The sequence below is a fragment of the Teleopsis dalmanni genome, chromosome 1 (assembly GCF_002237135.1).
Source record: "Teleopsis dalmanni isolate 2A chromosome 1, ASM223713v2, whole genome shotgun sequence".
NCBI lineage: Eukaryota > Metazoa > Arthropoda > Insecta > Diptera > Diopsidae > Teleopsis > Teleopsis dalmanni.
In genome coordinates, this window is record NC_051846.1 from 96199893 (window position 1) to 96219828 (window position 19936).

The following is a 19936-nucleotide window of genomic DNA, read 5'->3' on the forward strand; positions in this document are numbered from 1 at the left end:
CATTTTCAATAATGTAGTCTGTGAATTTTTTTGGGTACAATCTAACCTCCTCTTTTCGTTTGTGAACCCAATCTCGTTCACCATACGCGCCGTCGCTGATTTTTATCCTTCTAACAGAGGCTGCCATTTCTTCCGGTTGACGCGATAATGCATCAGCTACCACATTGTACTTGCCTTTCCGATATTGCACTTCAAAATTGAACTGTTGCAACTCCAGCGCCCAGCGTGCGATTCGGCCAGATGGATTAGAAATTGAATTTAACCATTTCAATGACAAATGGTCCGTTCTCACCGTGAATCTGTATCCTTCTAAATATGGTCGCATTTTACGGATACCCCAGATGATTGCTAAACACTCCTTTTCAGTAGGGGAGTAATTTGATTCGGCTTTATCTAGTCGTCGGCTATCATAGGCAATCACCTTTTCTCCGTCTTCAAATTGTTGCGTGAGGATTGCACCAAGACCACAAGCACTGGCGTCTGTCTGCAGACAAAAGGGTTTGTTAAAATCAGAGCACTAGAGTACTGGGGCTTCCGTCAACTGCTTCTTTAAGTTCTCGAACGCGGTTTGCCGTGTGCCATTTCCAATGTTTTTCTTTTCGGAGGAGTTGAGTTAGTGGGTGAACGATTGTTGAGAAATTTTTCACAAATCGTCGGTACCATGATGTCATTCCCAAAAATCGTCTTAATTCCCTCACCGTCGTTGGAGGTTTCAGATTTTGTACAGCTGAGACTTTCTCTGGGTCGGTATGAATACCTTTATAACTAACAACTTGTCCAAGGTACTTCAAGGTTGATTTGAAAAACTCACATTTCTCTGCATTTATCCTCAAATTGGCTTCTCATAGTCGATTGAACACAATTTCGAGATGTTGGAAATGTTCTTCACGATTACGACTTATGACGATGATATCATCTAAGTATGCAAATGCAAAGGGCTCCATTTCTGGTCCAATAACTGAATCCAATGCGCGCTGAAACGTAGCAGGGGCGGAATGTAACCCAAATGGCATTTACCTTCCACTGGAATAGACCCCGTCCCGGTACAGTGAACGCTGTCAAGGGTTTGCTGTCTGGATGCATCGGTATCTGCCAATACCCATTTTTCAAATCCAAGCTACTTATAACATTCGCCTCACGAAGCCGATCCAGTATATGATGTATGCGCGGAAGTGGATATGCGTCTGGTTTCGATTTTGCATTTAGTTGACGATCATCCACACATAATCTCCATTTGTTATTTTTCTTTTTCATCAACACTATTGGCGCGCTATATGCACTTTTCGACTGTTCAATGCATTCGTTTTCCAGTAGTTCGTCGATCTCTTTATTAATAAAAGCTTGCATTGCCGGATTACGAGGATAGTAACGCTGTTTAATGGGTTGATCATCAATCATGGAAATACGATGATGAGCCAGATTACATACTCCTTTGAAAGTGTTGAATTTATCCATTTCTCGTTCCAAAAAAACTTTGATATCATTCAGAACAACATTTGCCTCACTCCTTTGGTCTTTCCCTTTCGTCACCTTATTCATTTGTTTATTATGGTCGTCCTGAATAGTGATACTATTATTTAAGCAACTATCGTCCCATATTTCACATGTCGGTTCTGGTTGGTTTTTCTCGATTGTATCTCCAATAGATTCTTCATCTGTTGATTTCGTAGCATTACCTATTGAAAAATGTAAAATTTTACTGGACCTACAACGTCCATTTAGATTTTGAAACTTAGTTACTGAACCATCGCACTGTTGTGTGGCTCCTATGGCTTGTAAAAAATCGATACCCAGTATGATGTCATCACTGGTGCTCTCCATAACTAGAAACGACAGTTTGACAGTTTTATTTTCATATTTCACATCACACTCCAGCCGCTGAGTAACCAATCGGACAGAACCATTCGCTAAATGGATTGTTTCTTCATGGTGAACCCTAGACCCTTTCACAAGATTGTTTTCTAACACCCGACTACTGACAACACTTCTCATAGCCCCCGTATCGACAGTTGCATGTGAAGGCCATTCCCCTAATGTGATGACTGCATAGACGACATCACCACTGGTATATATATATGGTGGGGCATTGGGACAGCGCATTGTCCAACAAGTGGCCCCACTGAAGTGAAGGATTAGTCGAAGTAGACCACGAAACGACTTGGGTCCTTTTTCGTCCTTCGACTCTCGGATGTTGTTATTGAGTTAAAGCTGGAATGGCTTCCGTTCGCATAACTACATCTTTTGTTAATGCAAGCATCTCATTTAGCTTGAGGTTTCCTGCCAAGTCGTCACCAACCCAATGGTGTCCCAAGACAGTTTTCCTCCTACTTGCCAGTGCTGGACATTGGCACAATATATTCACCGCTGTCTCCTTTTCTTCTAGACATAGTCTGCAAGTGTCTTCCTCAGCAAGTTATCTTTTTGAGGTGATACTTGAAGTTGCCATGTCCAGTAATTAGTGAGGTCAGCCAGCTTAGAGTGCTCCGCGAATAGCTAAACACTTTTATCGCTTCTCTGGCCCACGGTTTAGGTAACATGAGTTTGGTCTGTCTACAAGTGCCCAACTCTCTCCATCTATTAAGATGAAGTGAGATATAACTTATTTACTGTTGCGGACCAGGTGGTAAGGGGGTTGTCGGTCTGTCGCGTGGGACAACACCCCGTAAGTTTTCCGATGGTGGTGTCGGTCTTCGACAACAATCCCTCGCGCGGGTTCCGCGTCTACCGCAAACCCAACAGTAAATCACTACGGGATTCGTACATCGTTGTGCGAAGTGTCCGCTTGCACCGCACCGTCGACATGCAGTTCTTACATCGATATTACCTGTTTGCAGCCTACATACAATATTTGACCAACCGAATGTACTTGGGGCCTCATTCCTTGTTAACTTACTAAGTCTTTCAAACTCGCTCGCCAATTGTATTAAGTCATCTAATCACGAGAACTCACGACGCTTAATATGTAGCTGGTATTCAGGCATACTATTATAATAGAGCCGGTTTAGTTGTTGCTCTCTCGTGTGTCCGGCTTGTCGCGTCATATCCTGCAGCGCCAACATGTAGTCCTTAAACGATTCGTTTTTCAATTGATGTCAATTACGAATGGTGTCCTCTAATTCCTCAAAATAGTTACTGGGTAAGAAAAACCCGATAAAATCTTGTTTGAATTTACTCCACCTCACCCATCTTCGATTATTGTTACGAAACCATTTTAAGGCTCTTCCTATTAGCACTTCTGGCATTATTCTTGGTAAGATGTGTTTTGAGATATTGTATACCTCGGCAAGCTTCTCCAACCTTTCGACAAATGGTAACGCTGGTGTTTCACCATCATAATACAGAGCCCATTTACGCACCTGATTGGTTATTCTTGCTATGTCTCCATAATCCTCTTCAGTTGGCTTGGTTTCTGTAACGGAGGGTTTGTGTGGTTCAGGTTCATGATTCATCGGCTTAGGCGAGCTCCCGCGGTTATATTTCGCTTCAATTTCAAGATACTTCGTTCCTGGTTCCTCTCCCTTCATTACTATTTCACGTAACCGCTTACGAAGGTATTCTACTGTTCCCGTGGTGTCATCGTCGAATTCCTCAAGCATCGCCACTACTGTCGAGGTCTTATGCTCCACTGGGAGTTAACGGAACAAAGATGAAGATGTGTTTGTTATAAGTGAATTGGGTTAGGAAGGTTGTGAGTTAAGCATAACATACATATCTGCACACCAAGTACAAAGTAAAAATGTGCGCTTTGCTATACACTTTGAAACAGAGTATGCATGCTTCTTTTTGATTTATTTTCTACAGCGTTTAGAACAACAGCGGAGCAAGTACAGAGTGCAAAATAGTAATTGAAACTGAAGGAATTGAGGAAATGATAATAGCAACCTGTTATTTATTTCATTACTTCATTATATAAAGATTTCATGTTTCTTAGAACTAAACATTATTTCTTATTTTAATTATTAAAACTAAAATTACTTTTAAGTAGAATTAAATTAAATTGGAATTAAATATAATTTCTTGTTTTAATTCTTAAAACTAAAATTATTTTTAATTTAATTCTTTAAAATGTTGCATTTTAATATTTTTATTCACAAAAAAATTTTTTAAATATAAAAACTTACTTAAAACATGTTTATTATTTATTTCATTATATAAAGATTTCATATTTCTTAGAATTAAACATAATTTCTTATTTTAATTCTTAAAACTAAAATTAGTTTCAATTTAATTCTTTAAAATATAAAAACTTACTTAAAGAATGTTTTTAGCACAAAATAATTCTTAAAATATATAAAAATTAAATTTAAATTTCTAAAAATGAGAAATTATTAGAAAATTTAAAAAAAAATAATTAGAAAATTTAAAAAAAAAAAATAATTAGAAAAGTTTAGTAATTTACACAAACTTACCTTTCGCAACCAAACACAAATTTAGAGTTTGGTAAATGTCAAAACAGCTGATTTCTGCCATTTTTGTTTTTTGCAAGCAAATATACATAAGTTTTATTATAGGAAGATTGTAAGCAATTGTACGAAACTTTGTGCGTGTATTTAGTTGTTGGTAATTGTAGGTTCGTACAATCTGTGCATTTCGTCCACCTCGCAATAAGTTTGCAAGAGAGAGTGAATATCTCTAGAATCATATGTATGTAATACAGAGATATAAAATTAAATTCTTACTGATTGGAGTATTCAAATTAAAAAGCAGTAGACTTGCTTATAGAAACATGCATGTAATAAGAGTTTAGAATATTATGTTCCCACATTGGAAACAAATTCACGTTTTATATAAAAGCTAATTTTGATCTGAAGTTAATAACATTAGAAAGTGTTTCCACAATACCTAAAAATTTCGAATTACTAATTTAATCTTATTCAATTGTGATGCATTTAACCTTGGTAGTATATATTTACTAAAATAAGTAATAAAAAACATATGTATATATATAAAGCACATAAAAAGTAACTGCATTACAGTAAACTAAATGCAATTTTAATATATTGACCACTAGTTTTAGTAGTACGGGCTGCCTTAATTTTGTTACAGGTGATTACGGTTTGATTAAAATTGAAGCTGTATTTAAGAGCGATGTCTGATACCAAGTTCATCGAAGGAAGATTAGAGTCTGCTCTTATTTCTATTCCAAAACCTTGTATACTTGAATGTAGAAACTTATACGAGTACTTGCGAGCGCTTAAACCGGAGCTTCTTGAAAAACTCTACAGTTATCCACCAATATGTTTAGCAGTATATCAGGAGTTATCCGAAATTGCACGGCAATTTGTGATACGTACTTTGTTTGTAGAACAAGCAGTGCCTCAAGCTGTTGTAGCTTCGTGGGGATCTCAGCACTTTGCGAAGTAATTTTTAAAAAGTTCTTATTTTCCTTAATATATAAGTGTCTTGTAGAGAATTGGCAGAAGCAATTGCGTCTCTTTCAGCGCTGTGTGTATGGAGAGTTACACCAATTCCTGGTGGATTATCAGGTTGGGAACTTTGCCCCAACTTTAAGAAGAATTTAAGAGTTGCCTTGTTGGGCGGTGGAAAACCATGGCTCATGTCATACACGTCGGATAAACATTCAAAACCCCGGGATATTTACTCTCTGGATAAGTACGCAGCATCACGTTGGAATTGTGTTTTGAAATTTATGGTAGGACCAGAAACATGTAATAAACTTGGATGCGATAATGAACTAATAAGTCCAGATGCAGTTCGCATATTGCTCCATTCAAATTTAATGAAACGCATTGAGAAAGATGGTGTGAGGATAACAAGTCAGGGATTTCAGTTCTTATTATTTGATACGCAAACACAAGTTTGGACTTTTATGCTACAATATTTGGATGCTTGTGAAGAACGTGGACTTTCCTTGCCAGAATGTCTTTCTCTACTATTTCAATTAAGTTTTAGTACATTAGGTCGCAATTACAGTTCTGATGGAATGAGTTCCAGGATGCTAACATTTTTACAGCATTTAAGAGAATTTGGATTGGTATTCCAACGCAAGAGGAAGGAAGGTCGGTTTTACCCAACTAGACTAGCTCTTAATATGGGTAACAAAAATAGAATTTCTAGTGTAAGTAATGAAGCGAAAAAATCTGAAGGATACATAATAGTTGAGACAAATTACCGCGTGTACGCTTATACCAATGACCAACTTAAAGTATCTATTTTAGCACTTTTTACTGAATTAATATATCGTTTTCCGAATTTAGTCGTTGGTGTTCTTACAAGAGATTCCGTTCGGCAAGCTCTACGTGGTGGAATTACCGCCGACCAAATTATAAGTTATTTGAAACAATATGCACACGCTAACATGAAAATAGATTTAGATCCTAACGCGAGCTCAGCTTTACCCCCAACTGTTCTCGACCAAATGCGACTATGGGAATTGGAGCGCAATCGTTTTACTTTCACGGAAGGCGTTGTTTATAATCAGTTTTTGTCTCAAGCCGATTTTATAACTCTGCGAGATTATGCTAATTCATCTGATGCTCTAATTTGGCAAAACGAAAGAACACGTACAATGGTCGTTACTAGAAATGGTCACGACGATGTAAAACGATTTTGGAAACGTTATTCCAAAAATGTCGGATAAATTTCATTATAATTAATATTTTAAAAATTAGAAATAATAAAATTATTAATATTGTATAAAATTCAATCCTATATTGTATTAAATTCAATCCAGCGTTGTGTGGTTCTAATATAGAATTGGAAGTTGTGGTAAACATAAATTGTAATAATTTTTTTTGTTCCAGAAATCAGATCCCTTCCATCCGCACCAACCTTTTGATTGTATGATCTCGACATCATCAGTACCAGAATAGTGAGGATCTAAAATCAGGAACTTAATATCCCTGGGTTCATTAGAATAATGTATTCCAATTATTGTATGCGCCAAAACTCCACCACCAATCATAACTGGAGTGCCATTAGTTTGAAAATGAAGAACGAGGTCATAAGCTATTTTAGCTAAGTTTTCTCCTATTGCGACATGCAGAATTTTCGACTCTACATTTAGAAATCCTTGAAGACACATGCTTACTTCAGCTGAACCAATCCATTGAGAAGATCCAATAAAGTTTTGTGGTTTATCACCGATTTCAACTAGGTATTTTTGAATTTTATTATGATTCGGTATTTTCTCATCAGTATACCCTTGCAATAAAAACCAGGAAAAAATAGTTTGAAGAGAACGATACGCGCAGCCCCAACCTTTATCTTGTAAATAATGAAAGTAGTAATAATTTCCTTGCGTAATATATTGTTTTCCTTCTAACAATCCAATTGGCCGTACTCCACAGTGAACATTTAATAGCGGTGTTTCCAATTCCATTTCATTTTTAAACTGGCATCGATTTGCACGTCGAAAAAATGGTTGCGTAATTGGCAGTCCAAAATGGCGATGTAGACGTTTTCGACGATTTTGCATAGTTATTTCATCATCACTAATGCCTTCAAGATATGAACAGGAAAGGAAATGTCCTAATTCCTACATAAACACTATTTTTTAATAAATATACACATTTTCAGTACTAATTACCTGTGGAAAAAAGTGGTAGCTGCGAGGTATTAATACCAAATTATTTTCAGTTTCTAAATGTTCAATAATTGCATGCTCAAACAGACGTAACGATCGGCACACACTTTCTATAAGAATATCATAAAGGCGATTAACTTTAGTATTTTTCGACAGCATTGCCATCGATTCCATTTGGAGTGGAATGCAAATTTTATTTACTTTGTTTTTGATACCAATGTTTACAGCAGGCGAACTTCCAAGTTCGTTATCGCCATTTAAATGATTTATCTGGCTATCATAGGATTTCGAAACTAAACCATTTATATTGATTATATCAAATTGACAACCCAAAGCTCCATATATATTATTTAATGTACGAGGGATTAATTTTGTTATCAGAGGTTTTAAATTAGTAGCATTCCCTGCATACTTTTCAGGGGATAATAAATCCTTAATAATAGATTTATTGTCCAAGTTTGTTCCAGTACTTGTAATATAAGCTTCACCTGAGTTGATTTGGAAGGCCATTGTTCCGCCAGATACAAATTTCCGTAACATATGCATATCTTGTGGTATTGTCTATATATGATACGAAAATAAAGCATAAAGATTTTAATATTGAACTTGATGCATCACCTGAGGGTTTTGATAGGTATACAATTTTAAATTGCATTTAAGTTTAGTAAAACAAAAATCCCTATAAAGATGTTCTGAATCCATTATATCATACGGTATGTCTTGCAATTTGCTATGCATAAATATAGATGCGCGCAAACCCACCAATGTTCCAAGTTCGCAATGCAATAAAATCGGATTATCAGTTATATCCACATCTTTAATTATCGTACTGAGATGAGCTTCAGCATCTGTACAATCACCAAATTTGACTAGCCCGCACAAGTCGAGCTCTGCTGGAAACTTATGCTGTATTTGTTTATAATTGAGATGACCAATAGTAGATTCTACATTGAACCCTACTAATAATAAAGTGCCATCTCCATAAAAAACTCCAAACAGACATCCACTGCACTGCTGATTTATACTTTGGATTCTCTAAAAACAATATGTAATATTATTGGCAATACAATAGCTGGTACCTTACCTTTAAGAGAAATTCGGACACTTTCACCTTTGGCAACATTACCATTGATATAAATTGTTTAATTACAATGCTCTATTAAAGATATTTTGAGAAATACGTTGACTAAACGCAATCTCAAGCATACACCCTGGTGCACCGTTACACTAAAATTGTTACACATCAAATACTAGGCCTGATCAAAGAATATCACTAAAAGAACGGAAACCACGTCCGCCTGAGAATAGAGAAAAAAATTGCAGAAAAAAATTAGTTCTTTATATCACATCGGCACAAATATTGAAAAAGGTGACATTAATACTGATAAAATATAAGATTATACTTTCCGACGGTCTATATTTGGTAAAATTACTTACGACGTCACGTAAGAATCTGTTCACACTCACCGAACATGATTTTGTGTGCATTTGTTTACAATTAGCACAATATATTGACATAAATTCCCTCCAAATCACTTTGTAAAAATGTAATTTATTTTTTATTTCAATACTGTTATCAATATTGTTAATATATATTGTTAATATATTATATTCAATAATAAAATGACTTGCAACTGCGATTATAAATCTATAATAGGGGTATTCACTCTCTCTTGCAAACTCATTGCAAGGTGCACGAAATGCACAGATTGTACGAGAATGCAAATAACAACAACAAAATACACGCACAAAATTTCGTGCAATTGCGTGCAAACTTCCAATGCTGAAACCTATGTATATTTGCTTGCAACAAACCAGAAACGGCGGAAATCAGCTGTTTTGTCATTTGTTGCTTCTCATTTTTAAATTTGAATTGACTGTTAGTAAAATTTCGAGATATGTTAATCTATGGCTATGCTATATACATGCGTTTCGTTCAATAATTTAAATCGATGTGACCATTAATTAAGTTTTCACAAATATAATATTATATACATATACATTTGTGAATTAATTTATCTATTTATCAATTTCAGCGAAACTTACGAAAATTTGTTCACATTTTGAACTATTGAATGAAGTGTTTGGACGCATGTCTAATTTCGTACGGAAACATTGCCATAGCCACCAACTAGTTCTGCGCTAGGCAACGAAGTTTTTTTTATTGAATCGTCTGCAGACAACACATCATCCAGCTCTGCACCGAAAGTCGTGCGTTCTGCTGTGCAAAGCCCCACTACCCCCCTCGATAAAAAATATAACAAATAACAATAATAAATTAAGAATTAGTTATATTTTTATTATACTAATTATTTTTATATTATATTATTATTATATTAATTATTTTTATATTATATTATTATTATACTAATTATTTTTATATTATATTATTATTACATATATCTCCAACAACAAATAATGTAGCGACTTTACGAATAGCCGCATTTTCGTCTGATGAACCCAAACGATATAAAACAATATCAATCCTTAATAGTTTATTAGTGAGACTATTAAGGAAAATACGTTCCAATTTACTCTAAGCATCTGACAAAAACGGCCTTCATCAAATTCTTGAAGAATGGTAGATCTCCATTGAATAAATTTTGGTACGGGTTGGTGATTTCTGTGATGGTTTACTAAAGTAAACAAAAGGTCTTTATTTAATTGCTCCATCACTTCCCAGTAATTTGCATCATCTAACAAATAGAAACTATATAGTAGTGAAAACTACATTAACAACATGTTAATACCTTCAATCAGAATATTAAAAGCACTATTTTCAATAAAAAAATCTATACATTTTTGTATTTCACTTGTTCGCGGCATTGTTATACTTTTATTTTTCTTTGCTCAATTTGATACGGCTGCAAAAACAGCTGATTCATTTTGATGATGCAATTCTGCAACAGAGGTGTTCTCGCAGTCTTGCAGTTTTTGTATAGCATTCTTGCATTTCGTGCTCCTTGCAATCAGTTTACAAGAGAGAGTGAATACCCCTAATATATTTATATACAGTTTGTCAGGTATGAGTTTACTCATTCAAAAAAAATTGAAAATTTCAACTTCTTATTCAAAAAACACAACTTTTTGTTTTAGTATATATGTATTTTATTTTATATATTTACTAATTATTACATCAGGAATATAAATATAAAAAAATTATAAAATTATTGAAAGAAGTACACAAAATATGACAAAAACAAATTCTACATCATTTTTGGACTGTCAAGTAACTGTTTCCACAACTTGTGTTTTTCCATTATTTTGCATTATTTAAAAGGTAAATTTACAGTAATTGACGCCTTACATTGATTCTTGTCTGCGTTGTTAATACTTAATTAGGTATAAGTTATGAATCAGATTACATTAGTGACTTATTATTTAAAATTAAGATGTTTTATGATCATATACGATCTTTTCAGTGTTTTGCGAACTTATTACAAGTACCAATATTGCTAGAAGTTTTTTTTTTATTACATTAAAAAAATAATGAAGACTTTAAATTAACAACATGTAGTCATATTGACTAATAAGAGGTTTTTAATTAATATTACAAGTTTACATAAAAAAAGTAAGTAAACAATAGCAGATGAGCATATAGATCTGACTAATCATCTCATTACTGGTTGAAACGCCTCAAAAGATCATTTGGTTTGAAGCATCATAAGCGTCTGTGTGTGACATCGCAAAGTAACGCCGGAATAGTGCTTTTTAAGTGTTGACTCAGCCTGTTATAATGTATTTTAGCAGACTTTTGTATTTCTTGCATTACAGTAGGTATTTCAAGCATTTCCCACATACCACGGAGCGTTAACTGCATCCCTGAGAGCTTTATTTTGGAACCTTTGCATCATATCTATAATATGATTTCTTGCACAACCCCAAATTAAGATACCATAATGCCATACCGGCTTAAAAACTTATTAGTAAATCATAAGTTTGTTTTGCTGAGATACTTTAGATCTCCTTCCAATAAGCCAAGTTAGCTTTTTGTATCTTATGTTGAGATCAGTTAATTTTTTCTTGACGTGTACATTCCATCTCAGTTTAGCATCTAGGCTCATACCCAGATATTTCGCAGTATTAGCAACTGGAATTTTTACGCCATTTAGAAATAATGGAATTTGGTTTTCTACGTCTATTTAACTTTGCCGAATCCCAAGGACTATTTATAAGTAGTGCATCCTTTCAGCACAAGTGTGCACACGAGCAAACGTGGAGAATACCAGGACAAAATGATGCCAATCAAATTGATTACATATTAGTAGATAAGAGACATATGTCTTCAGTTATTGACATACGATCTTGCAAATTGTGACTCAAATCACTATATGGTTGTTGGGCGTAATCATCAAACGATATTGGCTAAAATCGCAAAAAATGAATACAATAAGAAACATTGGAACGTCGAGGCCGCCATAATAAACGAATCTGTATAAGCCACTTACCAGGAAAAAATTGTAAATAAACTAGAAGAAAATAATGAAACGATAAGAGAATCAGACGTAACAGTAAGCTGGCAGGACATTAAACAGGCCGTACTTACCGCAGCAAACGAAACTATTGGCCAAAAAACTCACTCCAACAATGAATGGTTTGATTCAGAATGCAAAAAAATTATCAAAGCAAAAAACGATGCTAGAAAAATATACATTGAAAATGACACCCGACAGGATTTGCTTAAATATCAAGAAAAGAAGAAAGAAGCCAAAAAAAAAAATGCGAAAAAAGAAAAAAGGTTTTTTGAGAAAAGAACTAGAAAGCATTGAACAAGATTTTCAAACAAACCAAACAAGATCAATGTATCGCAGAATACGAAAACATACATGCATATTCCAACCGCACTTGACAGTTTGTAAAAATAAAAGTGGTGAATTGATCAGTGATAGAAAAGAAGTTTTAAATATTTGGAAAAACCATTTCAGCGATCTGCTGAAGAGCAATGAAGTCGAAGCATCTAGTGATACCGTATGGACAGTAGAAAATATGCTAGAGAAACCTATATCTGAGGACACAAAATAAGCAATAGAGAAGTTAAAAAACTTTACAGCTAACAGAGCATATTTTGCCCATATCAAGCTTATGAAATCAACGTTACTATCAAAGGAACAGTAGTTGCACATATATAAAACTGTCATTAGACCGGTTCTTACCTACGGCTGCAAAACATGGGTTCTTAAATTCAGCGACAAACAACTGCTCCTGAGATTTGAAAGAAAAATACTCAGGAAATAATTTGGCCCGGTGTGCATAGAAGACGGCACATATTGTATACGGTATAACGACGAATTGAATGTCTTGAACGAAGGCCGAACTATAACACGATACATAAAACCCCAAAGATTGAGATGAGTAACGAAAGAATGACTAAGAAAAATTTCGACTCAAAGCCAGAGGGGAGTAGAAAAAGAGGACGACCGCGACAAATATGGTTACAAGACGTAGAAGACAACATACGAACGATGAAAATAACACAACACAGAAAGAAAGGGAAATGCCATCCTGGTCTGTGATGCCAAAACGATGATGATGAGATACTATTGTGTTTAGGATTTCTTTAATTTCATGAATTTTGTTCGTATCATCAAATGACTCAAACGTTAAGATGAACATATGCAGTGGTTTCTTGATTTTAAATTGTAGTTTGTTAAGTGCGCTGACAATTTAAAAACCCTTTTCTGCGAGGTCGCCTACAATATCTTTAGGATCGCATGAGTGATGCAGGTGTTTTACTATAACTCTACTTGCCAGACGTAGCACAAAATTTTTCCTCGAAAATTGATTTCGGCAGTTATATCCCACCAACAGTTTTTTTTCAACCGGATGAAGAACCAGATAACCTTATAGATCCATCTATTCTTGAAGAGCCAATAATTAAGGATACTGTGGTAGAGGAAAGTAACGATATTATGAAATTGACTTATTTGCTAAAACAAAAGCAGATAGTTATACAACAGATAGAAGATGAAATAAATACGTTAAAAAGTGATTCAATTCACAGAGAACAAATGTTAACAAATGAAATCGCATTTCTGCAAAAGGAAATAAAAAAACTGAAACAAGAAAAAAATGAAGAATTAGCAAAAAAATATGATGGAGACACAGCATTAAAATGAAAATCAAAGCAAAAGTTCATTGAATATTTCAAGTAAGCTTGTTATTAATCATTTTTTTTTAGCATCAAAAAAATTATTTTAATTGTTTTTATTATCAATTTAAATTCATTTGATATTTCAAGTAAGCTTGTTATTAATGATTTGTTATTGGAATCAAAAAAATTATTTTAATTGTATTAGGTGTAATAAAAGGAAATCTATTATTTTCCCAATAAATGGTTAGTTATCTGTATTCCGCGTTATATAAGTTCAATTGGGTTGCACTATATGACGTTAGAAATATGAGAATCCATATTAAAAAACTTTCAACAATTTAATGATTTGTTAACTCAGATTTGTTTGAGCGCGCGTCAAATATTGACACTAACAAAGAGATAATGCGCCAAATTTTACAGTTTTTCTTTGATATAGGTAAAAACGCAAGCCAAGCGGCTGCAAAGGTGAATAGTATTTATGGTCTTGATACTGTAACAGCCAATTATGCACAATTTCACTTCCGTCTATTCTGTTTGGATAATTACGATGTTAAAGATGGACTGCACTACGCACTGGAAGACCGAATGTCGATGAAATCATGGAACAGTGGCGGAGCTAGACCAACTCTGGACGTCGGCGACATTAGAATTGCGAGGCCCCCTTTATAACCCAGTTTTAAAGTAAATAAGTTACATTCACTAATATGACAAAGCATGATTGAAAGTTTTATTGTTAATCAAATTAAATAAACACAAATTAAAATAAATGAATTTTCCTACTTTTAGCCTCACTCAATTTTTTTTTAAATTATATCATAATTTGCGCCAGCTGCTATGCTACACAAAAAACCGTTTGGAACCATTTGAATATGGCTGGATACAAAAAGAAGTTTGATGTATGAGTTCCACACGATGTAATACAAAAAACCCCATGGACCACATTTCCATTTATGAATCGCTGCTGAATTTCAACAAAATCGATCTATTTTTGAAGCGGTGACTAGTGCTGAAAATTGGTGACTGATGATTTACGACAACGTAAAGCGAAAACAATGACCAGAGTCGAATTGTGGTGAGTTGGCTTAAAACGGTGTCCAAGCCAGTATTAATGACCAGGAAGATTTTGCTGTGTGTTTGGTGAGATGGGCAGGGATTGGGACCATCTACTTTGAGCTGCTTCTTTACGGCTCGGAACTTCACTGTCAACAATTGAAATGTCTGAATGAAGCAATCGCTCAGAAATGGCCCTCTTTAGACAATAAAAGAGGAATTGGGTTTGAGCAGGGTAACGCCAGGCCATACACATCAGTGTTGACTCAATAATAATCAACTAAACCTCCGGGAGCTTGGTTGGAAAGTTCGTATGCATCTATCTTATAGTCCAGAAGTCCATGTTAAAGTCAGAAGGTTTCTGCTAAGTCCGGCACTACAAACACTCTTCATTTGTTGTACAAGCAGACGCCAGCAACTATGAGTTGGGCGCTGTGTCAACTCAACACACTGACATGAAAGAACTTGTCAATAACTATACGAAGAAGTGTCTAAATAAGCACTCCATTGATAATCCTACCGGAATATTTATAAGATGTGTCGTTAGAAAAACAATATTATTATGATATGCAGTATCGGAAAGAGAAGCTCAATGGCCTGGCATTATGGCAACCCCTCAGCTGGGTACATGGACGTGTTCTGATGCCCAGTGAGTTACTACCCCTTACTATTAACCAGGAATGAAACAGGAAATCAGATAATGTTTGAAAGACTGCCAATTTTGTCAAGAATAAAAAAGTTAGCAGAAGAAGGAACAATGTTAACTCACATCCCGAAAGATGTTAAACATAAATATTGATTCTTTTTTATTGCTTTAATTTTTTCTAATTCTGATTTTTATTCCTACGATATTCTTATATTTGCAGTTCGTAAGGTAACGAAATGTGAAGTCCCGAATCAAAAAATTACTTTATGTAGAACTTTATGGTGGGCCTTATGTAAAAGACCCCCTGAACCCCTGATAAAAAGGGATAAATGATCCCCTGATGGGATTGAAAATTGAAGGTTTCACTACCTCCTTCTGCAATTTCAAAAAGTTTCTTTTAAATCATTTGCAAGTGAACTGGAACATTGTAAAAAAAGAGTGTATAACTAAAGGTAGCAGGACCAGTGAAGTGTGTCTATGTAGAGATAGCAAATGCCTACAAACACATGGACATATCATTCGCCAAGTGTTGCATCCAACAAATGCTTAATGCCAGAACGTGAGATCACCGTTCTTGCATCGGAGTAAGCTTCTATTCCCACATAATTAAAAAAAAACAACTCATGCAACAAATGTCAAACATAATGCACATCTACTGGAACGTGACGTCAACGCTTTCGAATCCAGATAACAGTGTTTTTTGCAAAGGACAAGAATTTTACCCTTCAAGTATTTTGGATCACGAAATGTAAAAATGACAATTATAAATGTGAAGATCGGAAATGGCAAACCTACTTGTTGGAGCTTGGTTGAAAATGCGGGCAATGGGAAAGAGTCAGTGGTAGTAAGGAGTTAAAGTTTAGCGATCGTGTGTGATAGTTGAAAACTAAAATTGGGCTACACCTCATTTCGTGTGCGAACACTGTTAACATTTGTCATAGAATTAATGTTCTATGTTCTATAATTATGTATTTGTTATAAACTTTATCTTACATTTGAGGACTTAATCAGTTCGTGACTATTTGCCCTACTTAGAATCGCATCTGTTTACATCGAGTATTAAAAGTTTTCTCTGCTTTCTTGTATGCATTCTCTAGTTTAATAATCATTTTATCCTTTATCAATTGCTGTATTACCTGTAACTGTTGATTACCATCATACAAGGAACCATGTTGTACGATGTTCGTTCCAAACACCGGAAAGTAAGGTTCCATATCAATTGAACTGTTCTTCACACTCTTTAAAGCAAAAGGCTGTATCGCTGACATGTTCTTCGGTTTTGCTTTGATCTTTACTTAAATATGATCTCATCATTTGTAGTACTGCTTGGTTGACATTCTCAGCTGCATTAGCTTATGGGAAATATATGTGTTCAGACGTGTTTCATACTGTATTTCCCTAAAAACACCTTGAAAGTTTTCGATATGAATTTTTATCATTGTCCGAGTGTACAAATTCAGGTACTCTGAATGTATGGAATACATCAGCTTCTAAATACTGGACTATTTTTTGCTGGTGTAAATTTGGGAACGTGATGTAAACATACATATATCATTATTATTTACTACTTTCGTTTTGGGAGAGGGCCCCATAAAGTCTATATAAAACCTTTGGAAAGATCTTTCTGTTACCATTTGTGCACCTATTGGTGACCTATTGATAGCATCCTGTTAAAAGACTTGGAACCATTAAATACTTCAGAATTCTTTGTCAGTATTAGTACGTTTGTTATCATGCCTGGCCGAAAAAAAATTTCCTTTAGATTCGCCAATGTCTTATGAAATACGCCATGTCCGGAGGATGGTGAAATATTCACTCGTTTGGTTAGTGAATGACTTGTAATATTAAGCATTGACGTAGGTCATGGATATAACACGTCTCCCGACTTCTAATTTCTTTGACAGTATCCAAGAGGTGCTCCTGTCTCTTTCGGGTTTCAAATATTTGTCACTACACCTGCAGAATGTTTTTCAACCAAATCCCCAAATCAATAACATTCAGCGTAAAATATATATTTCGGCTGACGTAAAAAATCCTCCGGAATTTCGGAATTGAAAAAAGTCATAACTAACATTAATCTAAGAAATGCACCAGGACAAGACCAAATAAATGGCAAAATGATTAAATACTTGCTGGACATAACATTTTGTCTCATGGGTACTTTCCGATGCATTGGCAAACATCGTTGATAAAAATAATCCCGAAGCCTGAAAAAGATCCTTCAGTTCCTATATCATATCGATTAAAGAGTTTACTGCCGCAAATCTCAAAAATTTTCGAAAAACTTCTAATAAAAAAAATCCTGATTTCCTCACCGATAGAAAACTTAATTCCGGATTATTAATTTGGTTTTCGAAAATGGCATGGTACAATTGAACAGATCCTTAGAATCGCTAACGAAATACACTTATCTTGTAACGACAGAAATTTTTATATTAGGGGTATTCAGGCAACAGATTAGTTGCTTAGTAGATTAAAAACTTCATTTAAAAAAAAATAGCATTTTGATGATAATCTGTTGCGTGAACGACCCAAAATGCGCAATCTGATTATTTTGTTGTGTGCAAATGCCTTGGCAGCACTCGTATCAACAGCAAAAGCGAAACATATGTTAACAGTGAAATACTCAAATATTCGTAAATTTTAATATCATTTAAATTTATTATATAATTTTATATTATTTAAAATGCCAAGACAAAACGAAAAAAATAAATTAATAAATACTTTAAAAGGAATTGAATTTAGAGGAATTAAATTCTTTTGAAGAATTTTGAGATGACGGTAATTTCCTATTTAAATCTGTGCATATATTTTAATAAAAAATTACTTGTTTTCTATGTTAATAGAAATAATAGAAGAGAAAGTTGACGTTATAGAAGATTTCTTGGTTTATATGGCCATCGCGAAATCATCACGGTATGCTGTCCCACACATAATGCATTTTGTGCGGAAGTGTGATACATTTTTAACAGATGCATTGTTGCAAATGGTTGAAAAATACTTAATTCTGTTAAGAATGATGAAGCATTTAATGGTGTTCGCGCAAGTCAGCAGTTTCCTGTAAAAATGCAACTGATGATAGTATTGTATAGGCATGGTTCAAGCGGGGATAGCGCTTCAATTGGAAAAGTGGCTGCACTCTTTGGTGTAGGTAATGGTGGCACAATAGAAAATATTACAAGAAAAGTATTTGATGTCATTCTTAAAATGAAAGACAGTTTTTTTTATTGGCCCAGTAGCGAAGAACATAACCAATTTGTTTCCGAAACAATGCATGAACTGCCACACTGCATCGGTTACGTGGACTGTACAGATATAAAATTAGCTGAAAAGCCTACTAAAGATCCAGAAGCGTACTTTTCGCGGAAGCAAATTTACAACCTTAAAGTACAAGTAATTTGCGACAAACAAAAAAAATTTCGACATGTGGTGGTAGACTGGTCAGAAAGCGTGCACGACAGCAGAATATTTAAGAACTGCTCGTTAGTTACGAACCCAAGTAAGTATTTCAGTGACTTGCAATGGATAAATTGTAATAAATTATAAATTGACACCAACAGTGACGCCGTTTCGCTTAAATTCGAATGACTTGTCCGAAACCCGTAGGAAAAGATTTAATGCATGGTTTAGCTCTTTTCGCATTCGCATTGAGCATTGTTTCGGTTTATTAAAAGAGAGATTCAGCAGTTTAAAATAACTAAAATTGCAAATTAAAAACAATAACAGCATTCCCGAGGCAACGCGTTGGATATATGTTTGCGTTATTTTACATAATACTACAATACAAGTAAATTGTAGTGATGACTTTCCATTGCCTGAACGTCTTCCTGATAATTCTGCAACTGATGAGGCCCAGTACCACATCTGTGCATGAAGAAAACAAACGTCGACTCATTTGCGAAATGATAGAAAACAACTCTAATATTTTTATGTAAGTCTTATATATATTTTATAGTTATATGTTATCCTTTATCCTTTATATTCTATTGAATTTTATTTATTAATTTATGTTATTATTTTTGAATTTACTTTTTGAGACACTCATAGTGCTCATAGTACTGGCACCACTAATTATCAAATTTTCACTAATCTTAGAATCTCAAAAATAGTAGATTCTCTGCTTAGTTTCTTTTTGTAAGCAAATTTTTGTTGTAATAATTTACTAAGCAACTAATCTGTTGTCTGTAGGCCGATTCCACTAATAGCTATCGCTAAAACTCCATCGCTAAAATTCTTTAAATGCATTTTAGCGATTTTTGCGATTCTGCTAACTCGTTACGCTTAATTTCTATTCGCTAATTTTCTCAACTTTCAAAAACAGCTGATTTTTCCGGATAAATCGCTAAATCGCCAAATTTCGTATTCTGCTAAATTGGCAATCACTAAATTTCGTTAAAAACGACTAAAATTTCTCCTAATTTGATTGTTTTTAGCGACTAGGTTTTTGCTGTCGCTTAAAGTGAAAATATTATTTTTTAAACAAATTGAGCAATTATTTTGTATGTATTTAGTATAATATTCATATTTATTTATTAATTAAGTAATTGTGATAGAAATAAATTTTGCATTTAAAGTAAAATGAAAAAGAAAATTAATATTACAA

The 19936-nt window shown here is 34.4% G+C and overlaps 2 protein-coding genes across 3 annotated transcripts; one reads left to right on the forward strand and one right to left on the reverse strand.

Annotated features, from left to right (window-relative positions):
* Positions 1 to 4966: 4966 nt before the first annotated feature.
* Positions 4967 to 6660, forward strand: LOC119673378 (general transcription factor IIH subunit 4-like). The gene is made up of 2 exons (XM_038084642.1): positions 4967 to 5360; positions 5410 to 6660. Exons 1-2 carry the CDS (start codon positions 5089 to 5091, stop codon positions 6599 to 6601), a joined length of 1464 nt encoding a protein of 487 aa, XP_037940570.1. The 5' UTR covers positions 4967 to 5088; the 3' UTR covers positions 6602 to 6660.
* On the reverse strand, positions 6651 to 9102 carry LOC119673377 (probable Ufm1-specific protease 2). Of its 2 annotated transcripts, none has more exons than XM_038084639.1 (5): positions 9014 to 9102; positions 8631 to 8844; positions 8165 to 8581; positions 7550 to 8107; positions 6651 to 7498 (listed from the first exon to the last, which is right to left on the reverse strand). In XM_038084639.1, exons 2-5 carry the CDS (start codon positions 8673 to 8675, stop codon positions 6707 to 6709), a joined length of 1812 nt encoding a protein of 603 aa, XP_037940567.1. In that variant the 5' UTR covers positions 8676 to 8844; positions 9014 to 9102; the 3' UTR covers positions 6651 to 6706. The 2 variants fall into 2 exon arrangements, with proteins under 2 accessions (XP_037940567.1, XP_037940568.1); XM_038084640.1 differs by having other exon boundaries at positions 8984 to 9102.
* Positions 9103 to 19936: the final 10834 nt, after the last annotated feature.

Excerpts from the sequence above, each read along its gene's own strand:
- LOC119673378 (XM_038084642.1), top strand. The coding sequence starts at position 5,089 with ATGTCTGATACCAAGTTCATCGAAGGAAGATTAGAGTCTGCTCTTATT. Across the intron at positions 5,361-5,409 it reads GGATCTCAGCACTTTGCGAA|AGAATTGGCAGAAGCAATTG; the intron begins GTAATTTTTAAA and ends AGTGTCTTGTAG.
- LOC119673377 (XM_038084639.1), bottom strand. The coding sequence starts at position 8,675 with ATGGTAATGTTGCCAAAGGTGAAAGTGTCCGAATTTCTCTTAAAG. Across the intron at positions 8,582-8,630 it reads TGTCCGAATTTCTCTTAAAG|AGAATCCAAAGTATAAATCA; the intron begins GTAAGGTACCAG and ends TATTGTTTTTAG. Across the intron at positions 7,499-7,549 it reads GCTACCACTTTTTTCCACAG|GAATTAGGACATTTCCTTTC; the intron begins GTAATTAGTACT and ends GTGTTTATGTAG.